The 17793-nt window shown below is 45.1% G+C and overlaps 1 protein-coding gene across 2 annotated transcripts in view; it reads left to right on the top strand.

The window, feature by feature from the left end:
- Positions 1 to 17793, top strand: part of YIPF1 (Yip1 domain family member 1) — a 152824-nt gene that overhangs the window by 42136 nt on the left and 92895 nt on the right. For both annotated transcript variants that reach the window (XM_086952480.1, XM_086952481.1), the window contains exon 3: positions 5996 to 6159. In XM_086952480.1, coding sequence (XP_086808606.1) covers positions 5996 to 6159 — 164 coding nt within the window. The remainder of the gene's footprint in view (positions 1 to 5995; positions 6160 to 17793) is intronic.

Here is a 17793-nt window from a genome sequence, read left to right as displayed (position 1 = left end):
GATGTAACTGAACGTAGACGCTATAAAAATCCAGGTTTTTTCTAAAAGTGCATCTGAATAAACACAGTTAGGAGGGTTTTGTGATCTACCTCCTGCCCTGCCCCAGCTCTACTGCAGATTTAATAAAACACTTGACTTCAAGAGGCTGTGCGCTCATTTCTTTTTAGCTCGCTATGGGTTACTTTCTCAGTCAGTGAGGTAGCTTTGCCATTCCATGAAATGAATGCTGCTCCTTGAATAGGCACACTGCTAATGCCAAGTGCTTGTCTGCCAGTAATTCAGTAAGAAGTGCCTCATGTTAGAACTAGAGAACTGTCACCTGATTTACTAATCTGCATTACTTTTTCCAATTTAAGACTACACAAATGATCTTTCGATAACTTAACACGCTGCAATACAGAATCGGTGTCTATTCTCAGGGAGATGAAAGTGCGTAATTGCTGGCTTGGCCCCTCACCTACAGCACGTGAGCAAGAACATGGCTCATCAGAGCTGATTATGTTGATTTTTGTGTCTGTGGCTGCTGCAGTGGAAAGGCACATGTGTATAGGTTACTGTTACTTTGCAGGCGGGTAAAAATAGATGTAACCTCGATCAGCAGTAGGATTTTCCCGCTGCTGTCCGATTGCTCACTTTACATATCATGCTCTTCGAAATAAAACCAAACATTGAAAAGTTAGTCGCCGAGATGCAGCACCATCCTTCCCATTAAAATGTTTTGATTTTTGCATATTTTTCAATACAAAATAATAAAAGCTTTAGTAATACAAGTATTTGTTTGGTGTGTAGTTGTTTGTGTATTTTTTGTGAATTACTATTTTATTTTTTGAAATTTAATTTGTACAAATTGCTTGGGGGTCCCCGGCTTCCAGTAGTGATTCAGTGGGGGTCCTCAGGAGTCCAAAGTTTGGGAACCACTGGTATAGTGCACCCTGTCTCGGGGCTGTAAGGCCTGCTAGAGGGATGACTTGCCTATATTGGGCAGTGCAAGTTGGCATGGCACACAGGCAGTGTGCCATGTTGACTTTGTTGTTTTGTCTGCACCCGGCCATGCATGCTGCAGTGACAGTCTGCATGGTCTATATGAGGGTTCCCTACGAGACCCTCTTCAGTCTCAATGCTCTAAGTACCCAGGTACCATTGACTAGGGACTTACAGGGACGTGAAAGGCCAATTGCGTAACGCTTTTAGTGAAGAAGCACTGGCACAGGGGACCTGGTTTGGCGGAACACTGTGCACTAAAATCACATCAAATATCAGACAAAAAGTGGGGGTTAACCATATCAAGAGGCACTTTCTCACACCATCTATCAAGAGAAGATCTGTGCTGGCCCAAGACCACCATGTGTACTGCACTGTAACCATCAGGACAGCATGTGGTCTTGGATTTTGTGTCAGGAAGCACAGCGCCTTTGGAGATGGCTGGAACATCAGAGAAGCTCACTGGTAGCCAGTCATCCATTGGGTACAATAAAAGCTAGGGAGGACAAACTCCGCAATCGTCAACTTGCAAACTACAAATTGTGTCTTAATTCTGGAGTGACCCCTCATATCTTAGACCTGTAGGTTGTGCTCTAGGTGGATCATTTCACCACCACCTGTGTTGAGATTTTAGTTGAGCATAGGACCTCTGTACATTGTTCGACCACCATCTTTCCTGCCTCAAATTCTGAGGAAAGCCAGGAATAGACCAGAAACATGTCCTTCTCATAGCTCTGGATTAGGCCAGGAAAGTATGGTTGTCTATTCTGTTGAGCATGTGCACTTGCCCTTTCAACCAGTTGCCTCTCCGGAAGGATCGCCTTACTCAAAAACAAGGCAGGGTCCTGCACCAGAATCTCCACATTCTACTCATTTGTGCATGGAGATTGAACAGTGACAACTGAGCAGTTTTGGATTACCTACTGAAGGCTTAGATGTCCTTTCTTGCTGTAAGCACCCCTAGACTAAAGCATCTATTCTTGGTGTCCGGAGGAATGTTTTAGTCTGGTGTAGAGACCATCAGCCTGATCCCCTGCTTGCCAGATTATCTGCTATTCTGTGAGGCTGTGTAGGGGGGCACAGTTTCAGGTCACATGTTGGTCCTCTCAGCCTTTTTATGTTTGCCTGACCAACCTTCTTTATTCAAGTCACCAGTTGTGATGAGGTTTTTTTTTTGTTCAAATTTGTTTTATTGATTTCCAATGCATTAAACACAATACAATACGACAAACCTGGTCCCAGTTGGCTGCCCCAACTACCCGCACCACCCACCCGCGCCGCGCCGCACCACACCACCCACCAGCCTCAACTGGGGAGCTGCGTTTACCCCATGGTAGTCCAATGTGTCAATGAGAGTGAGTAGTGGTAGTCCCTCTACTAATAATGCATTCAATTACCCCAAAAACAAACATCCCCCTACCCCCAACCCTGCCCCCCGACCCTCCCCCCCCCCTTCGGTGTGTCGCATCTTCCTTCTTGATGTAGCGCAAACAGCTTTTTAATGTGAGTACCAACTTGAGGAGCCGGACCCCCTGGCAAACTCATCCGCGAGTCGCAGCACCCTGAGGTATTTTGGACAGGTAAGTTCATTGAATTCCCCAGCTAGAAGAGAAATGAAAGGTTGCCATATTGAGGTGAAGGAGTCTGCCGTCTGAGTAAGAGTCGCTTGTATCTGCTCCATACCAATTATATACCAGAGCCTATGGAGCAAGCCCATGTGTGTAGGTTTCCTCGTAGTACCCCAGAGTGAGAGGATATGATGTTCCGCCATCCAAACTGCCAACCCCATCTGTCTCCCTCTGATCGATTTAAGTGGAAACGTTAGGGCGTTGGGGAGGCCTAGTAATGTGTAGGCTGGAAAATGGGGAATCTCTGTCTCAAAGTGTGTGTCAATGTCGTGAAGTACTTCTTTCCAGTGATCTGTTACTCCCTCGCACTCCCACAACAAATGTGTCAGTGTCCCCACCTTACCACACCCCCTCCAGCATGCCGAACTGTGGCATGGGTTACTTTGATGGAGCCGTGCCGGAGTTGGGTGCCAGTAATATGCGATCTTGACTGCCGATTCCCTGCTCGCCACGTTCCTAGCGGTGTGGTGGGCCCTATGGTAAATGTCATGCCACTCTTTATCTGTAAAGGTTCTTCCGAGCTCCAATTCCCAGCGCCTCTGACCAGCAGAGTGCAAGGTAGACGGGGGTGGGCTTAGCATTTTATAAAGGTCAGTAATCGCTTGTCTGTCGGACTTTTTCGTAATTAGCCATTTCTCATATGCTGTCAGGCGCCGACTGGCCATCGGTAACACGTCTCCTTTTGTGAGCCAGTGGCGAATCTGGAAGTATTGAAAACGCTGTGGCGCTATCAGGGTGTGCATCTCCTTCAGGGTGTCAAGCTGAATAAAGCCATCCATATCAAATGGATGACCGGCCGACCGGCATTCCAAGGGTCGCCACTTGCGAAACGTCCTGAGGTCCATCCCAGGAGGAAAGGCCGGCTTATCGAGTAGTGGCCTCATTGGCGAAGGGAAAGTGGTAAGGCCTCTGTTGACCGCCACCGCATCCCACACTTTGAGTAGCGAACGGGTAATATGTGATTTCTTGAGATAGGTTGACCTGTCTGAGCATTGCAAAAGGGGGTTCTTCCACAGCGACATTTGGGCCATCGCCCGGTCCTGGAATAGCCACCTTTTTTCTGATTAAGGGCGATTCCACTCCAGGAGATAGCGAAGTTGTCGCTTGGAAGTATCGGAGAAGGTCAGGGATGCACAAGCCGCTGTGATGAGGTTTTTAGAACGTTTGACATGCATTTCCACCAAGGCCTGTCAATGGGGACCGTAACCTGGTCCTCACATTTCTGATATGCACACCTTCACACCCATGCACAGTGCTCTCCACAGCTCCTCACAATCAAGACTTAAAAAAAATGATTCGTCACTGAGTCAGTAAATCTCAAGCACTGTCAGTGCAACCTTTACACTACTTCCTTTCCCAACAAATTGATGCTGAGAAGCCAGGCTTCGTTTCTTCCAAGGGTTGTTTCATCCTTCACCTGGATCAGTCTATCACCCTTTCTGCCCTTTTCTGTCCATCACATCCCTTGAAGGAGGAGGAGAGTCACCTCCGTCTTAATATGAGGAGAGCCCTTAGTCTTTATATGGTGCATGAGATAGGGAATACCATTTTATCAACCAGCTCTTTCAAGTGCAGAAACTGACCCTGTCCAGATAGATTGTTCTGTTCATGAAAATATGCTGTGTCCAGGCCAATAAAGAACCCCAGTTCATCCCACTGAAGCCAAAGTTGCCTCAAAGTCATTGCCCTCTGCCAGGCTGCTACATGGCTGTCTAGACCACAGAGAGGGCCATTTTGCCCACTGTGCCCTGCAGAATCTTTTGATGTGTGTCAAATCCTCAGACCGTCTGTCTTTTGAGAGGTACTGCTATGAGTATCTATTCTAAATGTAATATATTTGTAGTTAGAAGAATCCATCAGCATAACAAGTTACTGACCTTCATTCAGTAACACTTTTTCTGGTTGCTACTCTGTCTACCGCAGATTCCTTACCACCCTTCCATTCTCCCAGTTCTGCTGTCACGACTTGTTTATTAGAGGTCCCAGCGTAGCGTTGGTACAATGTTCACCTCCAATCTGTCATGATTGATACACACCTGAGGGGGTAAAAAGTGCAAGGAAAACTGATGCCTTCGCGCAGAGATGTTGTCAATTTATGGCTCTCCACTGTCACTTCCCGGGTAGTGAGCAGCTAGTACCAAGCTACAACCTACCACAGCTCAGGAGCAAACACTTGAAATACTTGGAGTCTGGCACCTGGATATGTATATTCTAAAGGGTACGGTGAGGAGTCTGTGGTGAGACAGAGTATCTAGCAGAAAGAGCTTTACCTAAGGTAATTAACACATTCTTATAACTCTTACATTTCTCTAGACCTCTCTTTACTCACTATCTTTATCTAGGGTTGGTAAAGACACTTGAGCAGAGATTGGTGACCATGTTTATGTGGGAATTGGGGACAGATCGCATTTTAACTAAAGGCTACTTCGTGTTATTGTGGTTTGGTTTTGAGGTGGACATTGACTTCTAAATTTGCTGCAAATTGTAATGGGCATTAGGGAGTAAAGGATTAATTCAGGGTTTGTGGTATTGCCTTTTTTCCTACATAAGGTTTTTAACTTTCCATGGGTGTAGTAAAATTGCAAAAAGTATGTGTGAGGCAACATTAAAGCTAGATGGGTGCCATGAGTGTAACGGGTTTGCTGACTATTAGATCTTATGCTTTCTATAAGTGGTGAAAGGTAAGAAGAACGCCTGCATCTCACACTGTTTGGGGACACGGTTTAAGGCTGTAGTCTTTATCATCTGAGATTCACTTTTTAAGAAGAAATTAAGCCATCTTTAGAGTCTACTGAACAGTTTATCTGTCCTCTACAGCCTCATGGCTGATGTTATTAGGGGCCACAGCAAGGAGGCAAAGAAAGAGCAAACCACCAGATCTTCTTTGCTGGGTGTCAAGAACTCAGCCACATGCATTCTTGTTCCCAGTCTGCTCTAAAACCGGTGCCGATACAATCTCTCAGAGATCTAATAGAGGCAATGTACAGTTAATGTGCGTTTCATTTCTAGGGTGGATTTGTGCATACACAATTTTGATGAACTGTGTTTGAACCAGAGGCTTTAACAGCCTTTTAGTACCTTGTTGTGCTAAACCGTAATAATTAGTGTGCTCCTTTCAATAACCGAAAATGTCCTCCCCTAAAGTACTATGTCGATCAATGCAATCATGGTTATAACCTGTGAAAATACCTTCTTGATAAACTGTAGCTACATTCCTCAGCTTCTCTGGGACATTTGTTATTCAGTATAGATGTGGGCATTGGTGTGGGAGTGAAGGTGGTGTACCAAGCACAATGGAAGAGCCTTTTTTTGTTATTTCCACTATTTGCTTATCAAGTGAAAAATTAATTTAGACTTAACAACAACTCTGCTGTGATTGTTTGTAGAATTCGATGCTGCTGCTAACTTGCTGGCTATAAATCCTGATGCCACCACAATCAGCATAGATGATCCAAGTGAAAAACCGAAGAGTCAGCGTAGAGTCCCACGAGACACCAGACGGGATGAGGATGATGACCTCCTGGGAAATGATGTCTCTGATAAAACTGAGGTTAGACTTTCCTAACATTTTCTAGTTTCATATGTCAAGCATGTGCAACGGTATTACCACTTGATCATCACACTCGTTCCGTCCACCCCCATCGTGTATGTCTTGAGTTGATATTCATCATAGTGAAAGACTCCGTAAAGCCTTTTTATGCAGCGTTACTATTGTGCATTGTGCCTGCTCTGCAGGGTAGATGTGTGTTCTTTCAGGACCAGCATTTGAATTAAGAAACCTGCTTAGATTGTCTTCAGAAGTGTTGGAACAGTTTTATGCCGCTGTGGTCCGTGCTTATTGCTTATTTGTGGGTATTGTTTTTATTCCAGTCATTTTGGAAACGTTGGTTCACTAGATATTTCAAGAATACCTTGGAAGGACCAGTGCATATCAATAGATCATCTAGCTGTGTCTAAGGCCGAGATGACTTTTATTGTGTCATCACCCTGTGATGACCCTTGCATGAGAGGAAAGGGAGGTAGAAAAGCCTTAATTAGCTATTTGACTGATTTCCTACCGAAATCTGACATCATTTAGGCATATACAAGCATGTATAATTACTTCTTGCAGTAACAAAATCCCCCCTTTTTTTTTTTAAAAGTAGATTTAGAAAATCTCGTGCCATCAGAAATAATATGGGGGGGGCCTTATACAATTAACCCTTTTAGTTGCTATCGTGTGCTCACAAAACAGTTGTGCATTTTTCTTACTGGTTGGGGACAGGATGTTAGCCGATCCCCATGTATGTATACCCCAGTGGGTTTTGTGTTAAAGTGAGATTATGGTTTGACAACAAAACATAAAAACCCTTGAAATTAGCCAGTTAAAGTCCCCTACACATAACACGTATGCCCCTGCCATTAAAACAGTGAACAGACCTTGCTGCAACTTGCCATGATAACTTGAATCCGTTCCTTTATGGGCGTGCAAAATTTCAGCACCAAAGTTTTTGCAATCAAAAAAATGCATTTGGAATGGAAAGTACAGCTAAATCAAAAGGACTTATTCGTAATTGTTGACTCTCTCTCGCGCTCGCTCGCGTTCTCTCTCTCTCTCTCTCTCTCTCTCTATATATATATATATATATATATATATATATATATATATATATATATATATATATATATATATATATATATATATATATATATATATATATATATTTAGAAAAGAAGTTGCCTCCAAGATGCAGCCACACTACGGTGAGTACAGTCCTTTATTTGTGAAATACAGGGCAATCAGACCATCTGCTCCTTTGCATCCATTTCAGGCCAAACGCGTTTCGAGCGTAACATCGCTCTTGTTTACTGGCAAAAGGGGAAAGGCATACCACCTGTGCAAATTTAAATGTCCCGCCTCTGTGGGCGTCTGCACAAGGAATGCTGGTAGTTGTGGTGCATGATAAATGATACCCCCAGTGGGTTACATGCCTCGCCCCAAAATGTTCAAAATGATTACCCCAGTGGGCTGCGTTGAAGCTGTCCGGGCCAACACCCTGTCCATACCGCATCTACATAGCGGACTCACCGTCCCCACAGCGACTATATTCCTTGTTGCTGCAGGCCCGCCTTGTAAGCAGTGGGGCTCCATCGCGGCGGGGCACGCCGCATTATACAAAGAAACGAAGTTGCCTCCAAGAGGCAGCCACACTACGGTGAGTACAGACCTTCATTTGTGAAATACAGGGCAATCAGACCATCTGCTCCTTCGCATCCATTTCAGGCAAAACGCGTTTCGAGCACAACATCACTCTTGTTCACTGGCAAAGGGGAAAGGCATACCACCTGCGCAAATTTAAATGTCCTGCCTCTGTGGGCGTCTGCACAAGGAATGCTGGTAGTTGTGGTGCATGATAAATGATACCCCCAGTGGGTTACATGCCTCGCCCCAAAATGTTCAAAATGATTACCCCAGTGGGCTGCGCTGAAGCTGTCCGGGCCAACACCCTGTCCATACCGCATCCACAAAGCGGGCTCACCGTCCCCACAGTGACTATATTCCTTGTTGCTGCAGGCCCGCCTTCTAAGCAGTGGGGCTCCATCGCAGCGGGGCACGCCGCATTATACAAAGAAAAGAAGTTGCCTCCTGTTAGAAAGGAGATCCGGGGGGGGGGGGCAGACGCTGTCTGACTGACCTGACCACCCCGAGACCCACCTCTCCTTCTGGCGTTGGCCGAGAGCCGTCGAGAGGCCTCCTGGACGAGGCTCCCTTCCTAGAATCGTAACAGCCGAGCAATCGCACCACTACAAAGGGACACCACACAAGAGGGTAGATTCTTAGAGTCTTTATCAGCAATAAAGATAGGTTCTCTCAGCAATATGTACAAGCGGATCGCTGGATCCTTAATGTCTCGGTAACTGTGGGATGGGGGTGCGGGACAGTCTTAGTACCAGCCTGGCACGGGAATTCCCTACGCACAGCTCTCAATCCTCGAGCTGGGGGTAAATGGTTCAGCGAGGTCGGGCCGCGACAGCTTCAGCAGGGCTCCGAGGATGGTTCAGCGAGGTCGGGCCGCGACAGCGTCAGCAGGGCTCCGAGGATGGTTCAGCAAGGTCGGGCCGCGTCAGCGTCCGCAGGGCTCCGAGGATGGTTCAGCGAGGTCGGGCCGCGTCAGCGTCAGCAGGGCTCCAAGGATGGTTCAGCGAGGTCGGGCCGCGTCAGCGTCAGCAGGGCTCCGAGGATGGGTCAGCGAGGTCGGGCCGCAACAGCAGGGCTCCGAGGATGGTTCAGCGAGGTCGGGCCGCGACAGCGTCAGCAGTGCTCAGAGGATGGTTCAAAGCAGCGAGTTCTTCTCAGGGTCAGCCGTGATTTCCACAGCAGGGCTCTCGACTCCAGGATACAACTTCCGACCCGTTCCAGAGCTGCCCCAGATATGGGACTGGAGTCCTTTGATGTCCGGACCCTCGCGCCTGGGGTTCAGAGGGGCCGGGAGGAGAGTGTCCAGACACCCAGCAGGGGGGTGGAGCCAGCGCCCAGGGAGGCCGGAGGCGATCGAAACCAGGCGTCCGGGGGACGGCTGGAGGGCCATCAAAACTCCCCTCCTCCTTGATCCGTCAAGTGGCCACTTTACCACCTGGTCGGACCTTGGTGCCTCGATGTCGGGGCTTCGCTGGGGCCGCGGCCGAGGTCGTGCCGAGGCCACCTGGTCCGGACGTGGAGGGCCCAAGATGGAGTCTGGGCCTGAGATGGCGGCCCGGGGTAGGGCTGGACCAGCCGAGGGGGGCGAGTAGGGGTCGCCGTGTTCCTGAGAGAGGGGAGCCGGGGGACGCCAGGGGTGGCGGCTCTCGTGGAAGGGTGGAGAGGGTAGTTTCAGGGGGGAAGGACAGGGGTTGATGCGGTCCGGGGCCCGCCAGGCGGAAGGAGTGGGACCACGCTGCGAGGCCGGGTCCAACACACGTCCCCCTCCAGCTGAAGGCAGGGAGAGTCACCCATCTTCTTGGGGGTTCTCCTCGCCGAGGCGGAAAAAGCGGGACAGGCCGTCGGCGTCGGCGTTGGCGTGGTCGCTGCCGGGGCGGTGTTCCACAGTGAAGTCCAACCCCTGTAGGGAGATGGACCATCGCAGCAACTTAAGGTTCTCTCCTCGCATCTGCATCAACCACCGTAAAGGCCGGTGGTCAGTTTGCACCCGGAAGTGGGTGCCGAAGAGATTGTCGCGTTCTAATCTAGGACCCTGATCAATACTGTGACCTTATGCCCTATATGGCTATAATCCCTTTATTCCCCTATATTGGCATAACCGATCAAATGCAATATTCAGAAACTTGTCTCTGGCCTCAAACGATCAGAGCCACTTTTCAGAATCACTTCCTCTGCAGCTTCCTTTGCAGCTCATTAGTGCAAATGACACAGCAGAAGCCACTATCTAAGATTCCTAGATTACACTCCGAGTTCTTCAACAAGATAAAAACTCAGCAACCTGGGAAAGCCCCGCTTGCTATGTTTTGATTAGTAATAGAACTCTAATTAGCACTGAGAGACGATCACTTCCTAGTGACATCTTTATTGACGTCTTATGTCCAAAAACTTAAGTAAAACAAGGCACCTTTCAGGTATAAATATTACCAACGTTGCCTTAAGCAAACGCTGCCTCGATACTATCGCTGCCTCGCTGATACTGAAGCTACCGCTGCCTCGACGGCATCAGCGAACGATGGTGTGGTGAACATAGGAGCAGAACAGCTGTCCCCTTCAGAGCCCAGCAGATGCAAGCTGCCCGCGGACGCTGCCCCTCCTCCTCTTCCTCGACGCGCTGAGAGAGACGCTGTCTTTTCTCCTGCCGAGAAATCCAGCTCCGGCGTTTCAAGCCTACTCTTGCGAGTGACTGGGATATCGAGTCCTGGAAGGAGATACAAGACCTCCAACATTCTATTCCAGAGGTATGGTGTTGACTAAACCCTTAGAGAGAATTCTTGAAGCAAACCTTGGCAAAACCAACTTGACTTAAAGCTATTTACTTACTCCCTCCCAAGTATTAGGCTTAGGTCAGGTACACTGGGGTAGGCGTAGTTAGAAGCACCAGTTGAGTACGTTAGCCTAATGTATATATGAATGTATATATGTTTTATTCATTTTAAACCATTGTATGGCTAAGAAACCATATCAATGCTTTTACAGTATTATTTCGCAATACTCATCTTACTGTACGCACTTTTTATAATAACTAGTCTTGCAATTGTGGCAATTCATTTCTCTTGCACGAGAAGAAAGACTGTTCAATAAATAATACCTTTTTATTGAAAACGCCCGTCTCTCTATTCTCTGCATATTGGTGAAAGTAATCTGCACAAAACTGAGTAAAATAACTGTCTATTGTTTCACACGACTCTAGAGATTGACTCTTATTCTAAGGAGCAAAGTATTCATGTTTATCCCTTCCAGGGAAGCTGATCACTTCCTATTCAGTCAAGAAAGTTTCCAGTGACCTCTGAGCTAGTTGGTAACAAACCCAATTAAGTTTAGCATAGTCAGTGTAGACCTTCTACGTCCATACTACTGTTTATGTTATTCCAATGCGCAGGGCCTATTGGGAAAATAGGAACTACACTACATGGCGCCCAAACGTTTGGTAAGGCGATAAACTAACGCAAGACGTTCGAGTAACTCAGTTGTGCATTTTTCACACAGACCCCTTTCTCCCGTAAATACTCCAATAGACGTCTGGAGTGGGTGAAAGGTAAAAAATCCACCCGACCTTAGTAGGAAGAGATTCCTATGTAAAGCTCTGGTTTATTCAACGTTGAAGGAAACAGTGTTCCAAGATATTGTGCACCTAATCTTTGTCTCCTTGGAGACCTGCTTTGCAAAAACTTTCCTGACAATAGAATGTCAGACACTGAACACGGAACCACTGGGGGTGCAGTAAATGCGACTCGGCAGGGTCCCGATGGTACTACTGAACCGAGTGCAATAATCATCCCGGCACATTTAAGAAAATCTATAACGTCAAAACTTATAGAAAATGGACTGACCACACAAGGTGGCACAGTCGTCTTCGTGATAGAGGCACACGAATATCGGCAGACAGAGGTATTCTATTCATGGATAAAATTTCCAGCCGCAACACACGAGTTCCACTACTACATAGTAGGGGATCCACCGGAAGAGTACGCTCCTTTCGAGGAGATTGAAATTCCATTAAAATACCAAGAGCATTTGCTCTGGTTTAAAGGCGCCCTAAAACATAATGATCATATTACCAGGCTCGGTCCACTAGGTAGACCAGAAGCAACGTGGCCGGTTCTAGCCAGCTACACACCACATCCGGACATTGCAAAAATGTCAAAAAAAGAACTTTTAGCACAGCTAAAAACTTTAATCAAAATACATAGGCAATTAGTTCAATATGTAATGCGGACTGCTACAGTCCAAACAACTGTTAATACACCACAGCTGACCCCTCATCAGGGGAACACTAATAAAATTACACCACAGAACATACAGTCATGTCTTGGTAAAACACCCATAAAACGGGAACAAATTCCTTTCTGGTTAGCGCAGAAAATTACTCAAATAGAGGCAGTATTTCCGAATACTACTCCTATTGAGAAACACAGGATCTTGACCATCTGCCTTCCAATGGGGGTCGCACCACACGTGGAGGACTGTGACACTTGGGGTACAGTCTTTGCTTCCATTTACACAAAAACACATGGTGTTCCGTCAATGGCGGTAATACCAGAAGTGCTAAAACAGATTCAGAATGAATACGGTCCAGAACCTGCTTTAACTCTTGGTATGAAATTACTGAAAGACTTCAAGCAGGTCTCGGCTATATTACTAGCCAACATAAAAGGAGAAGCCGCATCTGTGGCGATCCGCCAGAAGTTGAAGGAAACAGATATAACAGATCAACCAATTGAGCTTGCCAGAATCATAGAAAAATGCTATGAAGAATTAGGTAGAGACAGCTTGGGTGGAAAACCAGTAAAGCCCCAACTGCTCGAAAATCCTGAAAAATTATTTATTAAAAATAATTCAAACACTCCTAAAAAGAGCTGGGATGGAAATAAACAATCCACTCCCAAGGAAAAAGTTTTCCAGTACAGAGGAAGGTCTCCTCGACGGAGGGAAAGAACTCCGACTCGAGAACACCAGTCTCCCCAGAGGGAGCCCTCTGAGAAAAGATATAACCTTAGAAATAGGGATAATTTGAAGAAGCCTGATAGATATCAAAGTATTGATACACGTCCCTCTCGATCTTTTTCGCAGAAATCGGAAAGAAGAGGACGGTCAGACCCAGGAGAGCACACCAAGTCCAAAGACAAGGAACCTGCTCAAAGTAAAAAATCACAATTTCTGAAAAAGCAGGTAGCCAGTATTAGAGTAATCGAAAATGCCGAGAATACTGAGCACACAGTTGAAAAACGGGGAGTGGGCACAGACAATGTTAGACAGTGCAACAGAAATCAGTATAGCTCGCAAGATCCTGATGAGTCATCTGGAGACAGTGGACACGAATGAATACATTCAGGTTGAAACTGCCGACACCAGAGTTAGCGAGCCCCATAAGATATACGAAATAACATTGCGTATAGAGGGTGATAAGACTAGGAAAATAAGGGGTCCATTTTGGGATAAACTCTCAAAAGGCTATGATATTCTGTTAGCTGAAAAAGATTGGCCCCCAGAGTTTGTCAGGGAGTGCCCTCGTGGCGAAGAAATGATTATGCCTGCCTTCTCGAATCACATTCCGATTCACAAAAAATATACTTATGCAAGGAAATGGGCAGTAGCCCAGGCACCAGCATTATATAAAAATCATGTAGGATGGGATGAGGACTCTCCTCCTCACACAATCCAGTTAAAAAATCAACCAACTGCACAAAGGCAGTATCCCATTAAGCAAGAAGCTAAAAAACAAGTCCGGGAGATTTTAGATCAACTTGAATACCAGGGGGTGATTGAAACATGCACCTCCCAAATGAACAATCCTTTGTTTCCTGTCTCCAAACCAGACAATTCATATCATCTAGTTTTGGACTACAGACACCTTAACGCATGTTGCAAAACATTTGCAGTACAAAATTCGCATAGTGCTGCACTAATGAATAACCTAGTTAGGAAAAAATATAAAAGACATTAGACATATCTAATGGTTTTTTTTGTCAAAACATTGCACCAGAAAGCAGATACTTGACCGCTTTCTCAGTAATGGGGTCTCAGAAAAATTTCTGTAGGCTCCCACAGGGATTCAAGAACAGCCCAGGACTATTCTCAGCCAGAGTACCAGAGTTACTACAAATATATGATGATGAGGCATTATCTTATGTCGATGACATCTATCTTACAGAAGACGACTTGGAGACTCACTTGAAAAGAGTGAACACCATTATACCTGGGTTCGCAGCAGAGGGTTACAAATTCAACTTTAAAAAGTCTCGAATTGCCCATCTGACAGTACTATTCTTAGGGTACGAATTATCAAGTGAAGGGAAAGCCTAGCGGACAACTTCTTAGTGAAGTGCGCTGTACTCCAAGCTCCAAAAACGCTGAAGAACTTACAATCGATTCTAGGCTTCCTGAATTTCGGTAGAACTTACATTCTAAATTACGCGGAGAGGGTTAAACCTCTCTACGAACTAATTAAACCTGATTTTAAACCTATCACCTGGACTCAAAAACACACAGAAATTTTGAGATCACTGCAAACAGACATGTTAGCAAAAACCAAATTAGATACAAGTGACAACACACGCGATCTTGTAATCCGAGTCATCCCAGGAAGATGTGGATTCACGTACCTGACCTCTAATGAGGGAGAAAAGGTACCAATTTCAATTACATCTCACTTGTACACATAAGCAGAAAAAACATTCAGTCCAGCAGAAAATACTGTGAAAGCAGTAGAAACTGCATTAGCGAATGAACGAGAACTAGCACACGGCAAAAGGATCAATATCCTCACAGCGGAATCCGCCTTCGAGGCGCTATTCAGCCCAGTAAACCTGCCTACAGTGCCACTGGACCCGAAATGGATACAGTGTATAGATTCTCTTGGAGCGGAAGATGTGAAATACTATTTCGCCCCGCAATTCGAAAAACTGAATGATTTAGAATATGAAGAATATCCTCTGCCTCTCCCACAGTGCGCCTGTATAATCTATACAGATAGATTTGTACAGCATTTCAACGTAGAGAACAAATCCTAGGATGCAGCATATGCGATTGTTAAAGGTCGCTGGCTGTGCGGTAAATTCAGACCGAAAATAACAAAAACTGAATCAGTAAGAAACTGTTCGGCTCAGAGAGCTGAAATCAGATGTTTAAAGATGGCGCTTGAAAATGCAGAACGTGAATTCCCGACACTTATCGTGTGCGATTCTCATTTTTGCGTCAACTCTTACAATAATAAGTTGCAGAGCTGGATTGAAAATGATTACAAAGATGACACAGGTGCCACAATAAAGCATAAAATGCTTTGGAAACAGGTAGCTCTTTTACAGAAAGAACTACAAAAGACTCACGTGATACACACTCTGAGTTATCAACGTGATGGCGTTCACGTTGCAGGGAATTCATTGGCTAATACAGCCACAGCGGAAGCAACTAAACCGGCTTCCGTAGCCACAAAAAAGCGTTCAGAAAAATACATAGACGGGGAAACCAATGCTTGCAGTCAAAACGTCCGTAAAAGGCAACTGTGCAGTACTACCCGTGAACTATCCACTCAATTATGCATACGTAATCGATGCAAACTCCGTTCCTTTTGCTCGAATCCCTGGAGTGGGGGATAGGGTAATTCCAAACATGAACAGGAGAGGTTTCCTATTACAGGAGGCACATATGGGGTTGGGTCTTAGACACCAAACAATCAGGGACTCTCTGAGAGAATTGCAATCAGAGTACTGGTGGCCGGAAATAAGTGAAGGAATTCATGATTTTGCAAAAGATTGTGAAGACTGCAACAGAGATCGCAGTGGAGAACCGGCCAGTGTAGTGTCAGAAACCCTAATAAAAAGCATAAGGCGATCTATCCGCGCAATCAAACGAGAGAAACGCGTCCCATTGTATATCATCAAGGCTAAACACACTTAAAAAATGTGGCCCCAGCGCTCGGCTGACGCCAGAACGGTTATAAAAGATCTGCGAGTCTTTATCGGCACATACGCAATTGCCATGTTCCATTCTGACCAGGGTCCTGCTTTTAGCTCTCGAGCTTATAAGGAGGCCATGGCCAGCATGGGCGTTGGATTGCGGTATTCTTGTCCGTCACACCCCGAAGGGAACAGTGTGGTAGAAAGAATAAAACCGGGACATAAAGCAATCTATAACAGCGAAGGTATTAGGTTCGGGTGCTGGGTGGGTCAAACATTTAATAAGTGTCCAGTTAAGTCTAAACAACTTGCCAAGAAATTCTCTAAAAGGTTTCAGCCCATATGAACTATTGTTCGGAACTAGAATGCAAATTCAGGACTTAGATAGTCAGGTATCAGTGGTAAAAGATAAGAAAACAGACTTTGACATCAAAGATCGTTTGGCTGTTTTACAGGACTTGAATGAAACCAGAAAATCCTTAAGCAACATAAAGTTAAAGCAACAGCCAGCTACCACTGACGAGGCACCACCAGCCCCAGCAAGGCCTGTCTGGATTCCAAAGATTGGGGATCTAGTCAGAGAAAAAATTGCGGTGAAGAAGAAATTTGGGCCTTCTTACAGAAAAGCAGTACCTGTCTTAGCAGTCAACGGAACAAGATCAGTAGTACTACCGCCCCTTGCTGGTAAAAAGGAGAACAGCGTTGTATCAATCGACCTGGTAAAACCACAAGCATGTAGGCTATAATCAACAGTAGGCCCAGTGGACTCCCGAGAAACAACAGAATACCCAAACTTGCAACAACCCAAGAGGTTCAAACTGAAAGACTAATCACATTCGATCAGCCTGCAGTGCACAGAGAGGGACTATGCAATAATGCCATGGAACTCGTGCCTCTTGAAACACAGATTGAAACAGTTCGTCAAGAAACACCAGTCTACAATGATGTGGCATCAGAATGTGCTACGAAAGACAAGTTAAGAGAACAATCCCAACAATTGACAGAACTGCCTCTGGCTACTTCATCAACTTCAATAACTTTTCTGAAGATCAGAACAACCCCGAAGAGATGCCAGAAACAAAGACTTTTAAAGAAAAAGCAACAGAACTCTTTCAACAAATCAAAGAATTATATCTGGATGCACCATTAATTGAGCATTGGATTATCTCAGGGGTATTTATACTCCTACTATGCCTAATTTTAGTTTTAATTTTAGGAAGGTTTATTACAATACAATGGACACAGCAAGTCAGAACATCAACTTAGTCCTCAAACCACACAAATCATCCCACGTGAAGAAAAGAGAACTGTCAACAGTAAATGTCACAGCCATTCCAATACCTGGTGGGGTAGTATGGGAGAAAACTGACTATGCAATATATGGTCCGGTCGAAATCCTGAAGTATCCTCATCAATTCAAGGTTTCCTTAAGTGACTTTGTAAAACCTAGTACGTTCTCTGATGATTGGGACTTTGAAAGTATTAATAATATGATGTCTGATTTAGTAATGTCAGCTAGATTCACAGATCATGATTATTTACAAGGTTCGTCTAGTTATGAACAGATGTTCTGCTACACACACTATGGTGATCATTACTTGCATAAATCTGCACAACCTAGAAATGTTTTTAAGTATAACCAATGGGAACATTGTGCTACACCACCTAAAAGCAGTTCTAAAACATTCTATGAGAAATTTCAGTACTTCTCAGGGTTTAACACCAGTGATGCAGAAACGTTTTATTATAAACTGTTAGATAAAACAGGGTTGAAAACAATGCTGACAAATACTAAATTGATATATTCAGAAGCATTTTATTAAAAAAAAAAAATGATGACATTGGGTTTTGATTATTGGAAAAATAACATTGAAACAAAAACAATCTGGGGTACAAAAGAGTGGCAGGTACAAGGCCTAGAAGCACTATTTCGAGCCTGCATGATCCCAGAGCAAATAATGTTTTTAAATGAAACAATTCAACAAACAACTTGTCTTGGCCTAGCTAGGATAAAAGACCTGAACAAACCGTCTATTCCAAAGCCAATACCTGATAATGCAACAACAGATATTGAGATAGACGTATCCAAAATTTTACATCTAAACAGAAC

Source organism: Lissotriton vulgaris, chromosome 1_1 (assembly GCF_964263255.1).
Source record: "Lissotriton vulgaris chromosome 1_1, aLisVul1.2, whole genome shotgun sequence".
Classification (NCBI taxonomy): domain Eukaryota; kingdom Metazoa; phylum Chordata; class Amphibia; order Caudata; family Salamandridae; genus Lissotriton; species Lissotriton vulgaris.
This window is presented reverse-complemented; position numbering and strand designations above follow the sequence as displayed.